General features: G+C 36.2%; 1 protein-coding gene across 5 annotated transcripts in view; it reads right to left on the bottom strand.

Annotated features, from left to right (window-relative positions):
* Positions 1-12,078: 12,078 nt before the first annotated feature.
* tnk2b (tyrosine kinase, non-receptor, 2b) overlaps positions 12,079-16,201 on the bottom strand; it is a 76,534-nt gene continuing 72,411 nt past the window's right edge. For all 5 annotated transcript variants that reach the window (XM_073853901.1, XM_073853906.1, XM_055202742.2 and 2 more), the window contains one exon: positions 12,079-13,713. In XM_073853901.1, coding sequence (XP_073710002.1) covers positions 13,707-13,713 — 7 coding nt within the window. In that variant the 3' untranslated portion in view covers positions 12,079-13,706. The remainder of the gene's footprint in view (positions 13,714-16,201) is intronic.

Here is a 16,201-nt window from a genome sequence, read left to right as displayed (position 1 = left end):
ATCCATTTCGAATGTCCATGGTGAAATTAGTTAATGCAATATAATACTTTGTGTTTGCATTCCGTAGTGCAAATAATTTCCACGTAATGGTGGGGGACAGTGTTTGCAAATGGTTTCTAGCGCAAAAACGGTCCAAACGCAACATTTTTTCTAAATTTTGGTTCAATTTGATCATTTAACGTAGTTGTTTTTAACTGCCACAAGTAAGTCACCATAAGCTAGCGAAACACCAGCAGATAGAGAACCACAATAGCAAAATGACAATAACTCGTTTACACATTTAGCTATGCTTTAGGATAGGCTAATTCAAATACCTGTTCGTTAATTATAAATTCAATGTCTGTTTTTTATCTATTAATATTAATACATGTATTTTACTTCTGATAAACAGGTGTGTGTGAGAGAGATGCTTACCTTTAACGTTAAATGCAGAACAAGTATAGGTTGGTTGTACTTTAACTTGCAAGGATGCTGAAGAACATAAACATCTCAACTTTTCAAAACTATGTACGTTACAGTCTGCTGAAGTTAATGCCAGAATTGACATGACAGCCGAACATTTGGTTCTGTGCATCTGAAATGCTCCGGTAATAATCCACGCCACGGCATTAATTGATGTGTGATAATCCGGAGTCCGGTTTGCAGAATTTGCAGTGCTATTTTCCATATATCCATTGCTACAGGGCAGGACCGGGTCACTCTCCCACTCCTTTCTGTAACTTTTGATATCCTTTCGCACTTCGACATCTTGATTTCCCGCTGAGACTGAGAACGCGGGGTCATTGTCGACGTGGGTCAACCCGTCAACACAAAAGGCTTGTTCAACTCCATGCGGCGCTGCAAGAACCGACAGCCGGATGACGTCAAAGTACCGCGAGAACGATTCGAGAAATCATGCAAAGTGTAATTTCATCTCGCTCCCGCGGCGCTTTGACGTCATCGCCTCACAGTTCTAGTGGCGCCGCTTGAAGTGTAACAAGCCATGGAGTGGGCGTGTATTTATTAATGTCACGGTAGACAACAGAATACATGCACACTTGATTTTTTTTGTTTTGTTAAATAATTAGACTATTAAATTCACTTTAGGAAGACAATACACAAGGCAAATGTGATTTTTAAATAAAATTGTATCATTAAAATCCCATTCAACATTAATGGTGATATAAGGGGGCGGGAAAGTGCCGGTGAGGGGGCGACGCCCCCTCACGCCCCCTCGTGGCGCCGGCCCTGATGGTGCTACTTAGCTGAATTTTTTAAGTTATGAATGTTTAAATCAAAACAAACCAACTGCAGTTGCATTAAAATTAACTGGAATGCACAACCAAAAAACGAGATTTCTGAACAATTAAAAAAACGGTGGTTATCTCGTTTTGCAACGAAACCCTTCAAATATGGACTTTGCCATGGATTTTTGCGCTACAGTGAGCTTTTGTAAAATTTTTAGTAGTCATATCTCACAATATAGCACTACAAACATCCACAAAACAACCAGTGGTGCAAGATTAAGTCAAGTTTGTCCATCAAATTCAGCGAGGAGTAGATCTTCAATCGTGTTTGTACCTCGAGGGCTCTTTGCCACACAATAGAGTTGTAGATTACAAGTGTTCACCTCCAATTATTGTATATGCTGCTTCATATCTGTAGGGCACATTGTGGATGCTACTACAGGACAGAGGAGCTTCACTGCGATGCAACCTATCATCAAGAACTCTTTATCCATCTTAAGCGAAGACAACAAAGAGCACAGCTCTCCGTCTGCATGAAGCAATTTATCTGTTTGTGAAGCTCTCCTCTGTAGCACAGAATTTGTAGGATCAGTCCCATTATAACATGCGCTGTCTGTCATGCATCTGTGATTATGGATTAATTGTGTGCATATTTGACATATGATGAAGGAAATATAACTGAAAAAAGTAATTCATAGAGTTTCTATAGTTCAGCCAAGCAGACAGTGTTTTTTTAACACTGTCAGCCTGTGAGCCGAGGTGGAGCATTGATTTTATTTATTTAAATAGAGAAGAGCAGGAGTTCATGTGAGGTGTGCGAGAAAGAGAGAGAAAGAAAAAGATTTAACACACTGCTCCATGTTACAGCTGTAAAACAAGCAGACATATTCAATATGAGATGAAAGAGCTTGTGTGTGGAGAGAGAGAACTAAAATACAATGTAAGAGAGAGCTACACAAAATGTCTTGATGGGAAGTGACAAACACCATTGACTTTACTTCTTGACGTCAGTTTAAGTGGCGCATTTTTTGTTTTCTACAATGGGAACCCAAGGACATGTTATTGGTAGAATTGATTTTTTTTTATAGAGCTTTATTCCATTTTTTTTTCCAAATCAACACCATTTCTTCTTGAGGATCCAATTTATGTCTCCATTACTACAGAATTGGTCTGCCTGACAAGCAAATTTTTAAGTTTAACCTTTTTTTTAACCTCATGACCCACCATAGATATATACACTAGATGAATTGCCTTGGGGTTCTGAGCATGCGTTAAAACCGCCGCCATCTTGGAACAGGGGTCTTGTCATAGGAAGTATCTAGGTAAAGCTGCTATCTCGCCTGTACTTCGAATTCATGGACGATGCCGTACTTTTGTGCTGTGTATGGATGTTAGGGCTACTAGCACTATGCATTATGGTTAGAAAAAGTAGATTTTCAAAATTTTAAAACTTAAATTTTTTTCTTGACCCAATGCTAAAAACATGTCTGACTGTTGAAACGAACCAAAAGAAAACGAAGAAAATCGCATCAATGACGATTTATGGTGATTTTATTTCCGTTACACCATTGCCTACAATGACGCTGATCATGCGGGATTCCCCTGTTTCAAGATGGCGGCTCTGTTTGACGCATTCGGTCCAATGAACTGCCGTAGCCAAGGCGACATCTAGTGTACATATCTATGATGACCCACATGCTACCATTTTTCTGTAGAAAAAACATCATTCCACTAGCTTTCTTGTCAAGCTCCAAAAAACGACCTACAGTATAAATTATTCAAGCTCTGGATCTCAAATGCTATCAAAATTGGCAGATTCCATTACTGAGTGACTTATGCCTTTCAAGACAAGACAAACTGTGTGACAAACGTCTAAAAACATTTCCCCTTGTGTCCTTGTCTGGACTCCGGTTGATGACTAGGCTATCAACGTTTTCTACAAGTAATGATTATCTCCTCTCCATCACATTCTCCATTACAGACGGTCCAATGGAGCTCCAACCAATTTTCACAGGATCTAGAAGAAGATGGGGTTGTCAATAAAGGGCCATAAATAAAAGCCTCCACTACCTCAGCATTATGGGGGCTTTAAAGACAAGTGGGTTCCCAGATGATCTCTCTCATATATAGGGAGCCATGATTACTTCACAGATTATCTGATGCATGAGAAGGAGCTTGAGACTCCAGGAATGGGTAAAGGTCCACAATTGATCTATGGCTAAGCCATGCCCCCAAACGCGATGAGCCAATCACAGTGCGCATAGCTAACCCAATACACTTGGATATTCTCTGCTTACACTTCCATTGAAATGCATTGCAGTTAGTCAGATTTCATTCGTTTTTATATGTTTTTTCTTGTCATTTTACGTTTAAAATGGTCAAACGGTGTGCATGGTGTACATGCAACTCCGACACTAGGTATCCCAAGCCACATCTCAACCGAGATAACGTTAAGTGTCTGCTCTGGGTTAAGTTATGCGGTAGACCACAACACCAACTAAACGTGAATAAATTAAACCCGAATGTCTAAATCTGTTCTAAGCTAAGTCAACAACGTATTTGAACGTTATCTTTAACATCTCTAACGCAACGTTAGCCTAACATTAGAAAACGTTAACGTTAGCTTCTAGCTGCGTTGTACATAATGTCACTTAGCTTCATTAACATATCGGTAAATAACTGAGATAACAAATGTTATTTATTATTTGTAATAGCAATGTTGTGCTGAATGATTAATGTAAATACTATAGCACCAAACTAACGGAGAGGTAACTTACTCTTGGTAAAGATGGTAAAAAGGCTTTGTCCTGGAAACGTATGCAACTTAGACCTGTACATATTTAATTTGATCATGATGGCAACGAGATGCAGTTTAAATCGCGTTTACACTGTGACCTGTACATTTTTGCCTGGAGCTGAAGCTTTTCATCAAACTTAACTCAACAATAAAATGATTAATATAACCCTCCGATGCATAGTTAAGGACCTTTTGGTGACTTTGAAATGATATATAGTCTTTCTGTCTCCAAAAATCATCAATTGCCTCCTGTGAAATTTCTCCTACTGTGACAGCTGCACTGTAAAAATACTTTGCTGCCTTAAAATTTTTTGTTGAAACAACTAAGACTTACAAGTCATGTCAACAGAGATGAGTTGTCAAAACTTATAAAATATAGTTGAGAAAAGTCAACTTAATTTTATAAGTTATAAGAACTCACCTGTAGTTATAAGAACTCACCTGTAGTTATAACAACTCATCTCTAGTCAAAATAAATAATAGTAAGTTGAAATGACTTGTAAATCCGAGTTGATTCAACAAAAATTTTTAAGGCAGCAAAGTATTTTTTACAGTGTAGTGATTATTCTGAAATCTTGATTCAATTGCATAGACTGTAAAAGAGTAAGTAGTCATGATGGTTATGTGCTTAAAATGCAACCCAGCAGGTGAATGGCTTATCGTACATATACTGTATGCCATATTGAAGCATTGTGTGACATTTCAAAATTTTGAGTAAATGTGAAGGCTGTGAGTCATAAAACAGGCTGATTGAAGCTGACATGTTGGACAGCCTTTAGGTAAAGTGATGATCTGCTAGTAATTCTACTCTGGCAGCGCTGGGACGGTTCGACGTGCAATGTACTGTACAAAAGCACTGAATGTTAGAAACAGGAGAAAACCTGACAAACTGAATGATGGTTCTGATTTTATATGACTTAACAATACTACCTGGTAGTATATTACCTTTAACAGGTATTATGAGAAAGCATGTTGACGTAACTATGCACTGTCCTGTGTATCTTTACAGGTATATATACATGTAACATAATACACTGTTACCTTTGGGGTACATTAAATGATCTATTATGTACCTTTAAAGGTAGAGTTAACTGTACCCTAAAATTTAACTGGTACAAAATTGTTCCTTAAACAATAAACAGCTCACATGTAAACACAGCTGTGTAAAAGGCCATTTACACAATGATATCCAAAAATGTAAAAATAAGTTTTACATGGAGAAAGAGTATTGCTAAAGTTGTGATGTGAATTCAGCAATAAAGATACAGAGGGACGAAACCATTGGGATCAATTTTAGAGCAATATTTTTCCAGCTGATGATGGATGAAACGTATGGACTCTTGTGCTAATTCTTGCTGACTTTTGCTGATGTCCTCTTTCTTAAAGGGGCGCTAACCTAGATGTTTCAGCAGTATAAAAATAGTCCCTGGTATCCCCAGAAAGTTTCAGCTCAAAATACACCACAGATCTTTTATTATGATTTTTAACATGACATTTGTGGCTGCAATGAAAAACGCGCTGTTTTTGTGTGTGTTTCTTTAAATGCAAAGAAAGCTTCTGTTCCCCTCTCCGTATGCAATGTAGGGTGTAGAGCGATAACACATGTGCTTTGGACTACAACAAAACATGTGTCTCTGGCAGAAGGTTGAACTACTCGCTCATAAGGCGGAGTCTGTGAGTGGTTATGGTTGGGGAGTAATCATTGTGACATCACATTGATAGGGGATCCCCAACAGCCTGTTTTGTGTGACTGTTGCAGTTTAAAGGAGATTACACAAAGAAGAAATTAGATGTATTTGTATAATAACAGGATGTTTCTGTACACATACTGGCGACTAATTTTTGCAGAAATTTTTTAATAGTTTTCGTGTCCATTGCACGATTTTCTTTTTCGTTTCATGTATTGTTTTCTCATAGTTTTTTTTCCTATTTTCTTACCATTGTTGCTTAGGATTGGGAATCAGTTTCTGTTACATTTTTAGACATCCTAACCCAAATCCCAACTCCAGGCGGGAATAGTTTTAAAAGTGGAAGAAAAACAAGTAGAAACCAATACATAAAAGTACATCCAAACCCCAAATCTAACCCCAACCCCAAGCGACAATGATTTAAAAATACGGAGAAAAAATGAAAAAACAAAACATAAAATGACACGAAAAGGAAAGCCGTGTCACGGACACGAAAAACTATTAATAGTGATTTGTGCGAGTGACACGAAAAAGACACAAAAAAGGTGAATTTCGTGCCATTGACACAAATCAAATTTTTTTATAACACGACTTTCCGTGAAATCATGATGGCTTTAATGTCTATGATGCTTTGAAACTATAATGCTTTTTGAATACTACACTGTAAAAAGTCAAAGTTGGATTAACTTAAAAAAATACTTCAATTGGTAACCCCTAAAAAAGCTTCAAATTTTAATGTTATTAATTTTTTCCACCTAAACTGGGAACATTTAAGTTGATTTAAGTCAATAAAAGTGTTACAAACTGAAGTATTTTTTTAAGAGGATCACACTTTCACTTTTTACAGTGTCTCTAAGTACTGTACAACAACCTCAACAGGGCAATCTCTGTGACTTCTACAAATAACACAACCCCACATAAGATAATTTCTACATAAGATCTTCCAATATAATGTAAAAAAACATTCTGTGAAAATATAAATTTGATATATAAAACCACGTCAAAAATGATGGGAAATTAAAGGCGGAGTCCACGATGTTTGAAAGCCAATGTTGATATTTGAAATCACCTAAACAAACACGCTTCTACCCCAATAGAATCTGGACCTTCTGTTGATAGACCCGCCCCACACATACGCAACCCGGCAAGGATGTCGGTTAGTAGACACGCTCCTTACTGCTGATTGGCTATAAGTGTGTTTTGGTAGTCGGCCCGTCTCCTTTTCCAAAGCGTTTTTCAAACATCGTGGACTCCGCCTTTAATGGTTGAAATCTCATATTTAGATTATGAGACTTTACCCTTGATTTCAAAGGCAGGGTCACATGTGTAGTGGTGGCTGGTGACTTCTCTTCTAAGGGGCGCTAATTCAAAATGTGTTTGTTGCATCATGTGAACCATGTGCATCATGTGTCTTGTCAAAATAAGTGCCTGCTGCACACGTGTCGAAAGGGTTTATGATAAAAGAGGCGCTCACCCACTTTCACAAAATACTCCTAAGACACTAACTTAACACTAAACTCTGATTACACATGAGATTAGGCGAGTATCTGGCAAATGCGTGTGTCACTTTTATCATAAACCCTTTAGCAGCAGGGACTTATTTTGACAAGATGCATTATGCAAATGAAGCGCCGAACACATATTTAGAAAGGACAGACCACACACATGACGGGCTAAATACATGTTGTGACGAGCTTCACATCACATGCCCTTGAAAAAGAAGTCATTTCTATGTTTAATATTTACTAAGCTCACTGGGTCAAAAAAACATTAAGGCTAATTAATTGTTTACTAGTGACTAAAATCACAAAGAGATATATTTTTGTAAAGATACTGTAAAATTTATTTTAAATTGCTTTAAATTAGTATTTGCATCAAAGTGACCCTGTCTGACCAAAAACAGAATCTTAAAACACCACAAAACACATGACACCTAAAACATGTTTTCACAACAACATTAATCAGTAGGACACAGTGTGGTTGTGATTTGCAAAAACAGTGATATATTGCCCATTTCTTTATTATCAGACTTTTGATGGATATCCATTCTCTCCCAGGCAATGTGCTTATTCAATTTATACCTCACTGCAGTCCTATTGTAAAAGTAATCCATACAATACAAATTGTTTGATTGTTGTAAGAAAAGGAGTGTGAGAGGCATTACATTTAAGAGTGTAGTAGAGTTTAAGAAATTATTTTAAAAAAGTATAAATTATTATTCACAAATCATTCTAACAAAAAAAAGGTTTTTAAGTAAACTGCTAGTCTGAAATTAAAATGAAACCGCTTGAATCAAAACTTCTCAGTACCAGTACCCAATCATTTATTTTTAAAATACAACACATTTTTCTATTGTGGTGGGGACTTTGTATTGACTTTCACTGAGGTGTTATACCGTATTTCATTAGGAACCCTTCCATGCACACAGCAGAACTGATGCACAGTTGGTGATGAGGTATTAAACTGAACTCCAAAGACAGTAAACACAGCAAGCGCTGCACCTAAGCCCACGGCAACACTGCTAGCTTTAAAAATATAAAGACTAACATACATTAAGATCAGAATTATTCATGTACAAGTCTGTGAGCTGACACCTTCAAGGCAACAAGGCTCGTTTTCTCGAATATCAAACCACACCTTCAACACCCGAGGTCACATTCACATGCGCTCCTACAGAATGGACAATAATTATAGAAAAAAAACAAAGCTAAATCCAAGGATAAATCTTATAAAAGAGAGGGAATTGAATAAGAAACAGCACTACAAATACAGTAAGATGGATAGAGCGTTTGAACAATGGAAAAGAAAGAGAGAGTTGACCACTGTGTGACCTGATAATGCAGTCGTCAATGTGTTAAAAATGAGTTTGGTAGCAGATGTTTGTCAGGCTTTATATCTGAGTGCAGTTATTTTTAAAGTGTGATTTTTCTAAAGTGCATTTCACAGTTAACTGAGTGTGTGATCACTCACATGCCACTGCCCAGAAATCACTCACCATCAACATGGATTAAAGGAAAGAATAGGGGAAACAACAAATGACTTTGAGTTTAAGCAAAGCAAACGTTTAAACTGGTTGGAGATCTATAAGACGTTTGTGTTGCCTGAATGTCATTCTGCCTATTTTGACTATTAAACATGTTAAATTGGGAGTTCATATGCAAGGTTATTAGTCAGTTACTGACTAATTCGTAATTTCATTGGTATTTTAAAAATTTGACCGTCTTTTACTATAAAATCCTTTAAGTGCAAACAAACTGTTTTGGAAAAAGCTCCACTTAAAAAATCCACTTTGCTGGACAAGACACAATAAACCAGTTGCAAAATCACTAAACATGCTACTATAAACATTGTGAATGCTGAATGTCAAAGTGTAAAAATGACGAAGCTTAGGGCTCGCTGTGATCCAAGTGTTTACCACATTCGGGTTGTATTGAGGTCCAATAGTCAGAAGGGACCCAAGTTTAAATATATGAAACATTTTGCACGCTGTCGTTCATCCAATTCATCTTCTGTGCACTGAGGCTGGATTTACACTTTAGATATTGATGCCCAGTCTGATTTGTTAACTATGGTTGCGTCCAAATAACCACACTTGCGCTCTTTGCACTTGACCACTTGAATACTTACATGACGCATTTCCTGTATTTTGCTCAAATGTTCTAGAATTTAAGCACTTTTTTATGCTTACACGTTCATGGGTCATCAGTTCTGTGCCAAATGAGAGAAAATATTAGAATTGAGTTACTTCAAACATGTAGCCTTAGAGGATTTTGCTGAAAATTTGACATGGTGTTTAGCAGATCATACCAATAAAGTAGTATTTCTGAATTCTCTAAGGTTTGAAGCAAAGTATTTGATGAACAATTACGGGCAAAGAGTATTCAGTTAATATTATTATCTCATTTTTGATTGAGTGGCGTTTGGGGCCATTCAATTACGCAACTTAAAAATAAGACCTTATAGTGGGCACAATAAAATAATTTAGTCTCATTGTTTCTAGGTAGGATAATACAGAAATTGTAAAAATGCATTGTGCTGTCTTTGCATGACCTTTTAATTAGCCGATTTCATTCTCGTTTTTGACATTCAAACTGGAGAATGTGGGTGTAAATCCTCAACTTATTTCCATGAACAATTTGTGTTTATGGCAACCTGCCAGTCACAAGCTCAGCTCATTAAACCAATTGAGCACTGAAGACAGTCAACAGTACATGAGGAATAATCTACAGTCAGCCAGGTGGTAACCCAAAATAAACCAATTTAGAGTGATACGTCCCGATCACGTTGGCAGGGTATATTTTGTGATAAGGAATTATCTATCAGCTAATTCTTGAAATGCAGTGGTTAATGAGAAATAAAGATCACTGCATGCCATGACTGAACAATCAGAATAAAGTCAGAGCTGTGTAATACATTTGCACAAGGTGAAACCGAAGAAGCTGATTCATACAGTATATTACAGAGAAAGCTGAACTGGAAAGTTGATTGACAGAGGGAAAGAAACTTTTTCAAAAATGCACCACAGCACAAATGTAATTCTCATATGTTCAGTAAGGCATTCTGCCAATAAGGTAGTTAACCCTCATAAGCCCCTATTTTCCTGTATAAGTTATAGTCCCTTGGGGGTAAAAATGACCCCAGAAATTAAAAGAGTGATTACAAAAAATATATACATTTTTAATTATACAAATTATATATATATATTTTTCATTTACTTCCCATACATTAATGCTGTGTTTTGGGAGATATGAAATACTTTTACACACATTTACCACTCAATTTCTCAACTACACCATTAGCTTGCCTGAAAAATATCAAATTTTAATGAAAAATTCACATAAATTATTATCTAAATTTGATTTAAATTGTTTTTAGATATTGATATAGATGTTATGTGTTGAATTCAGCCATTTGGTGTTTAGAAAAAAACAGTTTTATGGTCACAGTTTAGGAAATAAATCACCAGCAGAGACCCATAGAGACCCATTCATTTTACTGGATATGGCCAACTGCTCAACATCAGAACTTTATTGATACATTTTGTGAATTTATGTTTATATAAACATTAGAAAGGACATTAAAAATAATATTATTTCAAATGCATTTTGAAATGTCTACAAAATGCCACAGAAATTTGACTGAATGTAAGTGTGTGTGTACCTGTAATTATCACGTTGTGGGGACCAATTGTCCCCACAAAGATAGGAATACCAGTATTTTTGTGACCTTGTGGGGACATTTTGATGTTCCCACGAGGAAACAAGCTTATAAATCAAACAAAATGATGTTTCTTGAAAATGTGAAGTAGGAGAAGGGTTTCTGTGATGGTTGGGGTTAGGGCAGTGCTTCTCAAATAGTGGGGCGGGACCCCCAGGGGGGGCTCGAAGCGACACCAGGGGGGGCGCGCGAGACCCCAGGGAAAATACTTTTTCAGGAAGTGATTTTTAAAGACATTACACCCCAATCACGATGTAAACCGCTTGTGTTATTTATTGATTATATTTAATTTTTCAGTATCAAATGGTCAAAAAATATTATACTTTAAATAAGGATTGATTTTTTTATTTCAGGCAAATTGATGCATTTTAAGTCTTTTCTGTTACAGACTAAAAAACAATGTTAATAAAGTTATTCTTTGTTGTAAGTTGATCGATATTTCGTTTTGTGTTTTCTCAATGTTAATAAGGATAAAATGTTTTGCAGATGTGTAATTTTATAGGCAAATTATACTATTTACAGTCGCGGCGGAGAGTTGGGGGGGCGCAAAATGTTTACCTCTTCCTAGGGAGGGGGGGGGGCGTGACCGAAAATAATTGAGAAGCACTGGGTTAGGGAATGGGGTAGGTAAGGGGAATAGAATATACAGTTTGTACAGTATAAAATGCATTACGTCTATGGAATGTCCCCCACAAAACATGGAAACCAGAATGTGTGTGTGTGTGTGTGTGTGTGTGTGTTTTACTGTGTCTTTGTGTGTGAGTCTGTGTTTGTTAGTGTTTGTGCGTGTGTGTGTATGTGCGCACATGTGTGTGTAAACGCCTGTGTCTTGGGGTACTGTCCGCAATACAACAGTAATATTACAATTTACATTGTACTTGTATCATTTTGTATCGCTATTATTGTCTGTTGTTATTAGTATTTAGTTCACCTATCTCCAAACATCCTTTCTGAATAGAAAGACTGAAGATTACCAACATAATACCACGATAAGCAACTTGTTCCAAATATTGATCAAGGCAAAGTTGTCCTAAGATTATCAAATGCTTTAGTAAAGTGGCATGGCATAGCTCAAGGGTATAAAGTAAAAGGGCATTTTCGGTCTGAAAACACTTTTGTCAATCAGGAAAGACATATGAAGACACTTCCATAGAAAAGATAAAAAATAGTCATTTTTAATAAAAAATACATTTATATATATATTTATATTATACACTTTTTAAACTTTGCATCATTATGCATCTTACACAATTAGGACACAACGGTTCTAATTCACAAAGCGAACTCATTTGAGCACATAGGTAGACTAGACCAGAAAAACAATTACAACACATGAACAAGAACTCAACAAGCCTAATGCAATCTTACTGAACCTATAACAGCATAAGGTAAGACTAGGGCTTGCTTAAAGTGTTAACTGAATCTTCAGATGATCACAGAAGCAGAAGGATGCAGGATGTATCCTCAAGGGGAAATGGTGTCCTATTAAACTGAACACAGAGGTTGCCAGGGTAACAAATACGATAAACCCCATTCCAAGATTGGCAGGATAGAGGACAGCACAACATGGATAAAATCATGCATTGAGAAGCAGCATCTATACCGTACGTGATCCTATACTAACCATTTACACAGCGAAAGGGTGCTGTCATCAACAAAGAAAACTATTAGACATTGTAAATCATGTCAATCTGTTTTATGTGGAAAAAAACTTTAATTTTGTTATCTGTTGGTCATTTTCAAGTTGATTCATTTTTCAGACAGGTAGGGTCAAAACACCTCACCAAGAAACTTGATCAACATTTTCACAGAAACAGATTGAGTTTGGAATGAAGTGTAGCTTAAACTGTACAAGTGATTTACTATTTCAGACTGGATGATGTGATAGATCTAATAAAATGTTCTTATAAAATGTTAACAGTTCTAATAAAAACAAAAACAAAGCAGGTAACTGCCTAAATTACAATAAGACAAAAGCAACAAGACAGGTTTCAGTCACTTCTTTGTGCTTTAGAGGTTTTCTGGTGCGTTCTTTCATCAATACTTTCATACCGGAAGCAGCATTGTGCAAATCAAAAACAATATTACCGTAGCTGTTGTTGTGGGTAAAAATAAGTTTCACTAAAAGTGAGTAATTTATAGTGATACATTAGGCAAACTTGTGAAGGGAAAGCAGTGTGTCAAACATCTACTGTAATGATTGTTCAACATTAAAAGTTTTAACAAATGCCTGTTGAACAAAACATACATGCAACATTTTAACTTAAGCTGGGAGCTTGTACTCTTTCATTGTTGTAAATGACCCACACAAAATAAAAAAACATCAACAAAACAAATTAAACGACAAATATCCGACGAGGACCAACAACTTAAAAGTATCAGATGCAAATGTATAACCAAAACATCTGACACTATATAAATGTAGACTTTCCACATTTATGTTTCTTCACCTGTCCTACTTATACAATACTTTATATGAAAATAAAAATCAGAAAAATGACAAGCAGCACCTTTTCATCTGTTGTTATTAACTGGAACAAAAGAGCAGGTTCTTTAAACGTTGACCTGTGATCTCGGTATTGCACCCTACAGAAAAGGGTTTCTGGCCAGGCACCAGATGATATTATGTATACAGACACACAAAGTCAGATCTGGTGCTGGATTGGAGGTAAAATGTGCTAGAAGAGAGTTCTGGTTGGCCCTCTGCCAACATGTGCTCTTAACAACAACAACAAAAAATCGCTATAGTTTTTTCAGACATGAGGCTTTTCCAATGTGTTATCGCCTGTAAAGAGAACAAAAAGACTGTGATTGTTTAATTTACAAACTCCATTACACTGCAGATGTTAGAAGATCAAATTGATAGCAGTTAAGCAGGACATAACACAGTAAATAAGCAAAAAAAGTAAAGTTTAAATACTAAAATCAAAAATTACAGTCCCAGTACTGGTGCAATGAGTTACGGTCTACACATTTTTACAAGCAATAAATTGAAAGGTGCTGACTTGGGAATAACACGTAGCCCCCTGTTTGGATGTTTTCATATAGCAGAAGTGTCTAAAACAGATGGCAATTTCAGATAGAAAATTGGATAGGACGACTATAAGTGACTGAAACTGGGAAAAGCAGGCCCCTGGGGCATAATTGCGAGGTTTAAGGTCAGCGACTGAAATTAAGAGTTAAAACATCAGGTACAGGTATGCTCTCAAAAATACATTAACTACACCACTGCCCACAGGCACTCAAATCTACCAGCGTGCTGAATTCACTACTGTATATAAATATAGTATATATGGGTGATTCTCACAAAACCATTGAAACACCACGGCACTAATGATTTTAGCTTTAAAATGTGTAATATAGTAACATTAAAAAGCATCAGAATTAACACAATACTGTGTTCTACCTTGCACAATGTGTGATTTCAACATAAGAATTTATAATTGTAAATTTTATCTCATTTTCTGCTGAAATTCTCATTACCGCAATGTGTCCGGCTGTGTTTGAACATGCGTTATGTTGTAATTTAATGAAATTAACACAAAAATATTAAGAAAAAAATAAATGGTTTTGCTAGACTACTTTAGATGACAGAAAAAATATTTACTGAATATTTATGTATAATAATAATGAAGAAAATTAGGAAAATGATGTGTCCATGCCTGATGTTCTCATCCTCCGCAACACTTTTTGAGAACAGCACACATACAGAATTTTAATAAAGTTTGATTTTGAGTGACCAAGCACATGGACCAGTTACTTCAAGATGGCTACCAGGTAAGATAATTTTTTACAGTTAGTTAATTTGAAATATTGTCTTGTCAGAATGCTTACACGACATTTTGATTATCATTACCGCAACAGATGCTTATTAAATATTAATTTAATTAATAGAAGCATAATACTTTGATTTTAAATGCATGTGCAGAATCTCCAAATTATGTTCTTTCGGGTTTGTCATGTCATTTTGAAAATATGTCAGTGTTGATGTTTTCTGACTGTTGCGGTAATGAGATTTTTTTAGGACTAATTTTTTAAATTATGTTACAAAAAGTGTTAAATGATAAGTAAAAGTTTTTAAATTAATGTTCCCATTTACTCCAGACTTTGTTTTTCAATGTCTGGTGGGAAAAAAAGTAAATTTAAGCAATTTTTACATTTTCATGCTTGACATTTTTAAAACCAAGTTTTCGTGAGAATCACCCATATAGTATTTGCTTATTTTGCATTGCATTTGTAAATCACATTGATAAAAAAATTTGCTGAATGAATAAATGTAATGGAGTCACTGTTGTACCAAATGGTCCATTAATTAATAAGAAAATTAAAAATCCAGATTAATTAACAAATTAATACATACCCATCCTTTCTCAATGCGTGCACTCAATCTCTGCACAGCGCGCTGTGAATGTGCCGGCATTCAGCCCAGCCCCACTCACTCCCCAGGATCCAAACATGGATGAATCCAGAAGCCACCAAACACGTCCATGTTCATCCCATTTAAAGACCGCCACGTGAGTAGTTACACGAGTAAGTATGGTGGCACAAAATAAAACATGCCGATTTTTTTAAGCGGATAAAAACAGAACTATATTGTATGGCGTAGGGATCGACCGATATGGATTTTTTGTGCCGATGCCGATTTTTTCCCATCAGCCTTAGCCGATGTCCGATACAGGCTGCCGATTTTCTTTAGCCGATATTTGGAGCCGATACTGCTTGTGCTCATTCAGTTTACATCATAAAAATGACACAATGATAAAACCAAATGTTACAACTCTTAATTTAAAAAAGGAACATTTATTGAACTATATTTAACAAATAGTAGAAACAGCTGAGGTAGAAAATTCAGTGCTGCTGAAAATACTAAGCATAAATAAAATAATTACACTATTGCACACAGTAGCAGCAACCAGGCAGCATAACAAGGGGAACACTTTACTTTATCCATGAAAGTAACCAACTATTTACAACCTATTTAATGCTTAGGTCTAAGTTTTAGGGCACTTAACTTGTCTTTCACAAGAAAACAAGGAAAATGTAAACAGCAATACTGATCAAAAAACAACTTAAAAAGAATTCTGAATAACATGCGCATTGCCCCACTTCTGTACCTCACACACCCTAGGCCCTATAATAAATGCAAGGGATAGTTAGTTTGCCTCGGCCGCTTGAAACGCATAAAACTGAACAAATACATGAGGATTTGTGTTCGGACTTCGGTCAGATAGTAGAGCGCGTGCACGTGAGAGAGGTGCAGTGAGAGAGACACG

Source organism: Misgurnus anguillicaudatus, chromosome 2 (genome assembly GCF_027580225.2).
Source record: "Misgurnus anguillicaudatus chromosome 2, ASM2758022v2, whole genome shotgun sequence".
Taxonomy (NCBI): Eukaryota; Metazoa; Chordata; class Actinopteri; order Cypriniformes; family Cobitidae; genus Misgurnus; species Misgurnus anguillicaudatus.
Note: the sequence above shows the minus strand (reverse complement) of the source record. Positions and strands in the feature narration are given on the sequence as shown.